At 41.4% G+C, this 10,620-nt stretch overlaps 1 protein-coding gene across 1 annotated transcript in view; it reads right to left on the bottom strand.

Annotated features, from left to right (window-relative positions):
* CRB2 (crumbs cell polarity complex component 2) overlaps positions 1 to 7,681 on the bottom strand; it is a 51,105-nt gene extending 43,424 nt beyond the window's left edge. The window contains exons 1-2 of the mRNA XM_072882880.1: positions 7,648 to 7,681; positions 1,377 to 1,526 (exon numbers count right to left, since the gene is read on the bottom strand). Coding sequence (XP_072738981.1) covers positions 1,377 to 1,392 — 16 coding nt within the window. The 5' untranslated portion in view covers positions 1,393 to 1,526; positions 7,648 to 7,681. The remainder of the gene's footprint in view (positions 1 to 1,376; positions 1,527 to 7,647) is intronic.
* Between the last annotated feature and the right edge of the window lie 2,939 nt (positions 7,682 to 10,620).

A 10,620-nucleotide genomic window follows, 5' to 3' on the forward strand; every position in this document is an offset into this window, starting at 1 on the left:
ATCATACTTTCCAGTAAAAGGTTGGACATGTTCCTGACATGACCTTATAATCCCTAGATGACTAAAACAGATGTCTAGGCCCAGCAGATCTCCAGGCACCCATTCCAGAAGCAACAGAGAAATCTATTTTTCAGGGGGTATAAGAAATTGTATACAAGGTGACTTTTGGAGCCCAAAGACATGTTCATGTGAACTTGAAGAATGCCAGCACACTCAAGTATATTCTTTGGCTATAAAATAAGTTTTCAATGTAGAAAAAAACAAAACAAAACCAAACCCTCCATCAGTGCGATAGACTCTTTTGTTACCTCATCACTTCTTGCACTTTCAGGATGGATCTGCTTTCTTCAAAATTTCTACATGAGAATATTCATGTACTGTCTTCTTCCTCCACATTTTGTACCAGAGGTATCTGGCACTTCAATATATTAGTATACTCCCCTAGGTACACTCCTCTTTTGCCTAAATGTATTTCTAAAGCATATAGAATGGAAATAAAGCTCTGCGTTTCTTCTGTATGGGCACAACTGTAAAATTTAGAACTTTTCAATGGAGAAAATGGTTACTGTAATAGCTGAATACTTAATTGCATGAAAGTGCACACACTTGTAGCTCTTGTGGATAAATGCATACATACATGTGCACAGGGAGAAAGACGAAAGCAGGCAAGAAATAAATAGAAGGAAAAACATATCTAGAATGAAATGCCTGTTTATCTTCCAGACAAGAAGTTTTCAGACTTCAAATCTAACAGTGAGAGTGACATTTTGTTCAGTTACCTTTGCAATACAAGGGCAGATCACAGATTTGATCCAAAGTTACTGCATAGTAGCTGGGCAAGAATCAGGCACAGAAGACAAAAACTTACCCCAAAATAAGAGGAAAAGTGGCAGCAGGAGAGCAGCATTGTACGCCCTGGATGTAGTTTTCTTTAATTCCATGACAAGTCTAAGGGTGGCTGTTCTAAAAACCTCAGGGGAGAAACAGTAGTTGGAAGCTAGCAAATACCAGCTCTCCCCACATCACGGACTTTGGCGAATTTTCTCTACTAGAGGCACTCGCTCCATGCTCTGCCGAATTGGGGACTAGCACTAACACAGTGGACAGAGTCCCTGTCCACTCTCAAATGCTTCACTCATGTTCCTGGAACAAAGAGAAAACGCTGCCTGGATCACACGGATTGAACTGCACAGGGCAAAGCAAGCCGGATTTACAGGCACAGCAGCCGGAGGGCTGACAAAAGCCTAGGCTGTCAAAGGAAGTGAGAAATTGAAGAACTGCGGGATTCACAGTACAAGGCAAAAAGGAAGGACGACCCTGTGTGGTTTTGTGCTTTCTGTTTTTTGAACTCCCCCTATATAATGAAGAAAACGAACCTTGTGTCTCCTCCATAGCTGTGACAGGAGCTCAGAACTGGCTTGGGGACTGAGGTGGCTGGGGGTCGTTTCTAGGATGCAGGCTTCTGTATCAGTTTGTATTTACAAACAAATTCCAGACGAGGATCAATCACAATTTTCTGATAGAGGCTGCCTTGTTCAAAGAGAAAATAAGACAAAAGACACAAAAAGCACACTGTTAATCCCAAAGAGCAGACGTATTCCACATCAGTCTTTACTGCTGTCTCTCATGCATCATGAAATGTGTGAACCCACAAGACATATGAACCCACAAAATGTACATGAACCCTCTTTTCCCAATTAAGGAACAGTTATAGAGATCAACAGGAGAACTATCTGGATAACACAAGCACCAAATCACATCACCACCTTTAGATGCATGTGTTTAGTTTTAGAAGCAGAAAAAATTATCAGTGCCCATTGTTTTATGAGAGTACCTGGAAAAAGACAGAGTCCAAACTCAGTTGTGACCTAAGTACCTCTAAATCCACATCATAATTGGATTAAATTAACCGTAATGAGAATTACCTACATTGTCTCACCCTTCCACTGACAACTAAAAATAGAAGGCAGGTAAGATGCTGTATAAATTCCCAGTTTAAAGAAGAAATATGCAAGATAGCAAGGAATTGGTGCAGACAAGCCTAGGCTGCACATGATGAAAACAACAGCAATCCCACAATGAGTAATTTATATTATCTCAGCATCCTTGCAGAGCGGACAAAGGCTGATGGGCCACGTGCAGGAAAATGGGATATTTACTGCACTGTTTTTACCTTCAGTGCAGAAAGCAGAACAGTCACAGCAAGACTGTTTTCACCACCAAAACACTGCAATTCAGGAACAAATGGTTCATCTCACTATCCTGCCTTGGAATGCTCCAAAGATGATATATCATGTGTTATCAACCTTATCTGGACCACCCTGCCCCCACTTTCATCTCTGGTGTCTTCAGTCTGTTTTCTCAAGATCAGCCTCAGTATTAGTTTCTTGCCAGTTACCACAACCATCTGGAACTCATTTCTCTCTCTTTAGACTCTCATTTTGCTGTCAGGGGACTTAACCAAACGTTGACATGTGCAGAATCTTTCTGCTCAGAAATATTTTGCCTCACCTGCATGAATTATCCTCCTAACAACTCACCTTTTCCAAATCAAAGCAATTACGTATGAATCCATTGCACAATTAACACTGCAAGCAACCACCATCCTTCCTCGACTGAATACAGCCACTTATGTAAGTCAACTAATGCAATACTTCACAACACTTGGGAAATAATACTACCCGTAGTAATTTATGGCTCATATGTCTACCTGAAGGACATGCTCAGCTTTCATAAAACAGAATTAGTGTAACAAATCCCCACACATAAGAAAGTGGAGGTCCTCCCAAAGAGGCTTAGGTCTCGTGCAGCTCTGCTGCTACTGCTGTGCTGTGTGGCCTGTGGCACCTCATACCCTGGTAAGAACCATTAGCTACGAAAGACTTGTTACACGCTAGCTAGACTCAGAAGAGAGCAAAACAGTTTAGCAGAGGCTGAACAATTAAAAAGCTCCAGAGAGGAACATTCTTGGTGTGTCTCAAGCAGTAGCTTCTTGTGCTAGTGACTGAGTTTTACTCTGGAGTCTCCATTTGGTCTTTCTGTCAAGTTAATGTTGATGGGTTCGAACTGAACTGCTAACATGGCCAATATATCAATAATATTACACATGCAGGAGTGCTATGAATGGTACCTTTTTGAAGGTACCATTTCATGCATTCGTCACAACAGGGTTTGGACTTAAGCAACCTGGGAAATGGTAGTATATGGTTCTCAGCCAGAATCTTCCACAGACGTGAGACTCTCATGCCTGTACCACTGCCAGGACACATGTATCGTGAGTTCTGGGGTTGGAGCAGGTTTCGAAAGATGATCCTCTTGAAAAAAGTGTTCCTTTGTTCTCTATGACCACTGTTAACTGATAGCACATCCAAGTGGTCTGCCGGGACTTAAGGCTCATTTAGTGTCGCTCAAAACCCAAGCTAACGAAGCCTGCAATAGGTCAAGACATCCAATTTCCTTATAATAATCAAAATACCTTAATCCAGTATCTACCTGTGAGGATATTAGAATTTAATTTTTTCAACATTCACGGTTGCAATTTTATGAAATTTTGCCAGCATAAATGGCAGACTACTTCTGTGCTGGACCCCTGGGCATACAAAAGCCAATGTGGGTATTAACCAGCTTAGTCCAATTAAAGGACCCTAATGCAACTCTGTTAAGGCCCTGATTTGTTAGGCTTGACTACATTTCCAAAGAAGGAGCACAATTGGATGGATTTGTTACCTAAAGCATAAGCTCCAAGTCCTTAGTCATCCTTGCTAAAGCCTTCCTCAAACTAGCCATGGTTTGTGCTACCTCCGCATCGCTTCAGTCCAACGTCAGTATAATCTGCTCTTTAACATAGTATTAAAACCAGAGCCAAAGGACACAGCTGCTTTCGTCTGTGTAACACTCATTACAAGAGACTTAAGGACAGCACAACAGCAAGGCTTCTATTCTCAGCCAGTAGGTAGGAAACTTTGCAAGCCGGAAACGCATGCCATGAAAATGGGGCAGCAGTAGGCAAGCTGGATTAAAAGAAAAGGGAGAGAGTAGGTCTGGGGTACTCAGCAGAGCCTTTCTGTCCTCTTATTCTATACTTTTTTGTATACTTTTCACAAAACAATCCTATACATCTTTCTACAAACAGTTCAGAATGAACTGCGCAGCAAAGTACCTAAGCAAACAGTCTGCGCTTTCCGTTCAAAGAACAATGTATGTTTGCATGAGTTTCACCATCTTTCCTCACACAGGGCTTAAAATAATCCTAATATTACAGACTGGATACTAGAGCTTAGATATGTGATATGACAGCCAATATCACCACAGAAGCTGGCAAGAATAAAGGCATTCTTAACTCCTGCCATATGCATATATTGTACCTGCCTCAGAGGAGAGCGCCTCACCTTCCCTCCTTACAGTTCTGGAACCTCACCACCAAATACAAATCTACTTTTCTGAATTGAACAGTGCAAGCTAACAGCATCAAAATCTTCTGATTTTTTCCCCAGCTTCATCCTCTGAGGGTTACTAGGCACAACCATAAACAAAGGAGCCCATATTAACAGTGGCTGCAGACTTAGAACTTGGGAGGTTGAGCTAGTTAAGAAACAAACTTCCAGTTCCACTGTGTGTCAAACACAGTGTGCAAAAGTGACTGCTTCAGTACACTCTTCTGCTCTCAATCACTGTTGAAAAGTGCCAGGTATATTTTTAAAAAGCTCAGGATTTGGAATTTCAAGCCTACAGACTCACAGGCCAGTTCTGTAAATAGAACAGTTCAAATGCAGTTTGGTGATGTAATGCTTGAGGGTCCTCCGGGGTCCAATCTCTAACTTTAAATTTGCTCTTTCCTGTAATAATCGGAAGTTATTGCTCTTCACATGCATTGTCACCACTTCTCCTTCTGGTCGCTAGATGTCCCTTCTGCACTGCACAAATTCAAGCAAAGGCCTTTGTGTGAAACCAGGCGTTAACAAGAAATTCATGTATCACCAGTGCTGCCAAATGAATGCAACTAGACACATCCTGAAATGCTGTAAGACTGTGCCAAGCAGCACACTGAACACTATGAGACCTACTGCAAGATCCACACATCAGAAGAGCCAAGGAAGAGTTTTGTTTGTGAGTCAAAACTTAAAAGTTGCTACTAAAACTTCGCAAAATCACACAAAATTTCCAGTCTCAAGACATCCCAATTGCATTTTTTAGACACAGTAAGCTCAGTTTCCTATCATTGCTAATCAGAACTGCCAGCAAGTAAATCACACTGCCTGATAAGAGTATTAGGCACACGACACTGGTCAGTCCTAGGTAACAGCAATGAAAAAATCGTCATGACAAGAAATAGTGAAAAGGTTGCTATTTCTTGCTATGCGGTAACTTGACAGAGTAATGTAACGGATGGTCAGAGTTCTGACCCAGTCTCACTTTTCTGGAGCACAATAATCAATTTCAGATAAAATGGTAGTGTTGAGGAAGAAGAGGGTTTGCAGTCCAGTAGGACAAAGGCAGAATGAACATTTATTTATGAGAATTTCATAGGAAATATCTGTGTGGATTAAGACTGAATATGGCATACGTATCCCATACGTGTAGGTTTGGGGTCTAACTCTTCCCATACATGCAGCCCTGCAAGCCTGGCCATCAGGCGCCATCCTGTGGCAGTGGACACTAACTCTTGTGATGCACCAGTGGCCGGGCTCAAATGCATGATTTATGTCAGTCATACAGCTACAAACAGCCAACAAAACCTCAGTGAAATCCTGCCTTAAGTGAGAAACTGGGACAACACCAGGTCCTCTTAAAAGAATCACTTCTTCAGAGAAATGACATCTTAAGCAGAACTTTTTCTAATCAGTATCACCAGCAATTTCTCAGAAGACTCCTGTATTTGTCTGCAGACTATGGGAGGTCTAGGGTTCAGATCTGAGGCGACAAAATTGAAGTAGATTTGCCTGAAGCCTGAAATCACCTACTCTGCCTTGCATTATTTGCTGCTTGTGCAGAGATCTTCATTATATGCCTCATTCCAAAAAAGAACAAATTGTAAGAACCGTAACAAGGATATCCAATACATGCATAGCACCTATAGCTTCCTCTCCAGCGTATAAGCCCATTCACAACATAGGCAGACTAGGCCATAGTAAAGACAGGGCCGTACTTCTGCCAGGTTATCTCTAAAGGAAGTTACAGAAGTCAGGCTCTAACCATCTATGTACCCTTTGATCTATGTGAGACCCTGCTGGAGTTCTGCAGGTCAACCTTAAGCCCCTTTGATCCTCTTCCCCTGCTTACAGCTGCCTGGGTGGAGGTGAATCCCTTCCAAGAGGCCTCTCTTGGCAGATGGGAAGATGAGAATGTTGATCAGCTAACAGGAAGCAGCTAACAGTGTAAAAAAGGTCTCAGGCAAGATTTTCTGCAGTAAAATGTTATAGCAGGAAGAAGGATGTGTCCAATACATTGCCTGGATCTAAGAGTGTTTTGAAGTTGTGTTGTCTATTTGCTTTTTGGCAAAAAGGCTAGAGGCCTTTTTGTTGCTGTTTTTGTCAAAATGATTCAACATACTTGCAAATACCCCTTTTCACTATGAGTATCACTGCTTAGAGGGAGCCCATCACGCCACTGGAGGGCAGTGCTGGGTGGTTTTCTGATCCACCAGCCTAAAAACAGCTTTGAAAGGCAACCTTCTGAATTAGCATATGTTTGTTGCACATGTCTGCATTGCTGGCAACCCTGGAGTCATGCTGGTGCCTAGGGCGCTTAGCAGGCTTCAGGGGAAAAGCTAAATGCTCAGCCAGAACCAAAGCAACCTACAATCAGAACCAAAGTAAGGGAGCTATGCCCTGCAGCAGAGCCTGGGTTAAAGGAACCTTGTAATGCAAAACTTGCACTCTTGTGAAGGCCAAACACAGGGATGGGGAAAAGGGAATTTTGGAAAAGCCCCCAGCTGGACCTGAAAAACAATCACATCTAGCTGCACCATGTGAGCTGTGTATTCTGAAGCAGAATCTAGCCTCGAAGTCCTGTATATGACATCTACCTCTGCCATGGAAATGACACCCTGGAATACTGCATAAATCAGCAAGCTCTGCCTTGTTTTCCTTCCAGATGTAATCTCTCTAGTCTCTCTTCATGCACACAGTCTGCTCTCTAATGAGGCCTCTGGGAAAAACTGGACATTCTTACCACAGTAGGTGGCAGGAAGTAAACTGGATGCAGACCACAGATGTGCCAAATGTTGAGGAATGAGTAATTTTCTCCAAGGAGCCAAAGATATGGGGCTCGCTTTTGTGCATTTGCACCTTAATGAAAACTCCATTCAAGAAATACTGTTAGTACTGCCAGATCTGATCCAGGTAACTAAACAGACACATTTGTCTATACGAAGGCAACAGACAACTGTACAGAAACAGCCTTATGTTCAATTTCCTGACTCTCAAGATGGGCATATTGTCCAGCTACTTTCAGTATCTTAGGCTTGCACAGTCATGACTTTCTAGGCCATGTGTCCACCAATATTAGCATAACCACTGACTGTGCCACAGTGACAGAGAGCAGCAAACATCTTCTAAGTTAACTTCTTTTCTAAGAATATTTCAGACTGAAGCTCCCATGTGAGTCAATTACTACTTCTTCACAGATGCCCCAGAATAATGACCTTACCTAAACTGGGTGTGCAAAAGTTGCTGGATGTGCTATCACTTGGATAAGAGGGTCTGGCAGCTTTGCAAGGATTACTGCAGCATGCGCTGGCATGTGGGCAGACATTTCGTTTTGCTGAGATGCTAAATCCTGTGGTTTCCATCGCCATCCATTTGTCAGATTGCTTAACAAGCCTTTAAGAACGACAAATACAGATCTTTACATAACTGTTAACAGCATTCAAGCTTGTTCTCATGGTCTTCAAATGGTGCTTCATCCCAGTGTCAATAACACTGAATTTGTTTCATAATTAGGACTTGAATAACTAACTTCTCACCACACTGGCAACAATTCTTCCAGACCTGCTCTGTAGGTGTAGACCTCTCTTTAAGAAAATAAAATATCACATAAATCAGCAAACTTAACTTAATAAGCATATATACTTGTGCTCCTGACTGTTTCCTTCTGGCATAGAAAGGTTTTGATGATGACCAACTACATTACTACTACTTTGGCAACACTAACGTCAGATCAGAACAAATCTGAGCTGAGACACGATCCCACATTTAGTTAATGCTCTCATTCTCTGTTAGTACTGCTGCATTACTGCAAACTAAAATCAAGGACTAGGGACCTATACAATTAGATGTTATGGAAATATACATTCCCTGCCAAAGACAGCTCAACATCAGTTACGATAAATACAACAGGTGAATTGTACCAATATACAAAGCATTTTCCTAACCTCAGACCAGTGAAGGTTTATGAGTGATCAGTTACAGGTCTTAAGATATCAATAATCTCAAATCAAACTTTATTTCAAAGACATGGTAAAAAATAAAAGATATGCCCACCTTAATTCTATGATCCTTGCAGACTTAAATCAGGCCTAATCCCTCACATCTGCTTCTGAAAAATATTCCTGTTTGCTTCTAACTGCATAACTGGACCAGAGACAAGGGTAGGTAGAGGTTTTTAGGGCTTCAGCACTTCTCTCTGCCCTGAGGGAAGCTCTAGTTTGTTCCACTTCTCTTAGGGAGCATGGTTTATGCGCATTTTCTACTTCATGTCTTGCAACAGCAGGCAAACCAAGCTCCTGCTGAGCTTCTGCAAAAGGTGATACTGATCTGCAACACAGGCATTTGAATCTTTAGCTCTGCTAACTGGTGTGCTGAATGTGCACAGGAGTTCATCAATATGTCTGAAACAAAATCTGTCCGAAGGCCTCTGAAAAAAAAAATAATTAAGCTTTTATAGCATGATGAATTAAAATGCAGTCTATAATCTTGATTTATAATCAAGAAGTCCAACTATGATAAAAATCAACTTTCATATACAAAATACATCGCATTGCACAAGGTCATTATGGCTTTCTTACTACAATGGGCAAAAGCAGATGTGAAACCCAAGTCTGGCTGCGCATTACATCAACTGTGATGACAACGCACTGAATCAGTGGGAATGGTGCAGTTCTAGGTGTTTGACTGTGCACTTTACTATATGGAGCATTTTTAAGCTGAGGGCCTCTGTTGTTCATGCTGGAATTCAAGAGCAATCAGTCCTGTAACCGCATTGCCAAAGGCCTCAGGTGTGGGAAGGGGAAACAGCAGCAACAAAGTCTGAGGCAGAAGAATTCATATTCACACGAGCACTCAAAAACTTGCAGTAGAAAGTGACCTCCGCAGATTGAAGCAAACACATGGGGAACTGTTTTAAACTTTTCCAACCTACTTCTGAACACAACGATAGGAATAGAGCACCAGTAAATCCTGGTAAAAGCACAATGGTTTATGAAATGATTACGATTGTTTTGGTAAGAGCAAGAATAAGCACCAAAGCATCTCTCTCTGATGAGAGGCATATAAGGCTTCTTATGAGGTGGTATACAAAATATTCAAGTGGATGGATCTAGAAACTTCCCAAGAACTATGGGAAGAAACACGGAAAGAATTCTAATACTTTAAATCAGATGTCTAATGCCAATCCAGCCTTGCCATTCACCAATTATACATATCATTTCTGGAAAGAAACATGATAATTAACAGCTTATTGGAACACTATCGATTTTATCCCTGAGAAACTCCATTGCAACTAAGTCAACCCTATATATACCCCAGTAAGAAGCAGCAGCTTGTATCTTTAAAGAAGTTTTCCATGCCAAGGCCAGTTTCTCAGCATCATTTATTATGCTTGAATGCTTTATGAGACAGAAGTCACAAACGTGACAATTTAATTCTCATTTGCTTTGGGAGTGAGCGTGTATGCCAGCCTAACTATACTATCTGGGCAAATGATGAATCTTTCTGCTTCCAACTCAGCTTTAGGTCCTCCTCTTTCTATTACAGGACATGACTTCAGAAAAATTTCCTTTACTCTATCTGTGACCAGAAGGCAAGCCCAAGTATAGATGGCTGAGTTTCCTGTAATAGTAGAACAGGTCCAGAAATTTAATTTCACTCCATGGTGTATGAATTGATCTCTGGCTCTTTAGCTTTGCTAAACCTGTAGGTTCAGTGAGTCACAGATGTTTCATGAGCAAACATCTATCAGTGCTTTTTTTAAAAAAAAAAAATAATCTTTGGCTGAAGATTTAAACTCCATTTGATCCTAAAGCCTTTTTAATGCATGACTCTGAACCAAGGGACTTTGCATATTTCTGCTAGTCTCACTTCCCAGAAGGTCAGTAGGGCAACCACTCTGGAGAAAACGGAATCCAAGAAGCAAGGAGACAATCTCTTTAGATGCGTGTGCTCTGAGAAAATGACAAACCACTGTCACTTGTACTATATGAGACTAAATGAAAACTTCTTCAATTCCATTTCTACCTCTCTGTAAAGCTTGTTAAAACATAGGTTGCCTTTGCTTCTGCATTTCCTTTGATTCAGGCCAGACAATGTAACATGGAGATTAATCACTACACAGCACCCAGTATTTCTGAGATTTCACAGCTTCATTTCACTTAGAAAGGTAAAAAGTCAACCTGCAATAGTGTCA

The sequence above is a fragment of the Ciconia boyciana genome, chromosome 18 (assembly GCF_034638445.1).
Source record: "Ciconia boyciana chromosome 18, ASM3463844v1, whole genome shotgun sequence".
NCBI lineage: Eukaryota > Metazoa > Chordata > Aves > Ciconiiformes > Ciconiidae > Ciconia > Ciconia boyciana.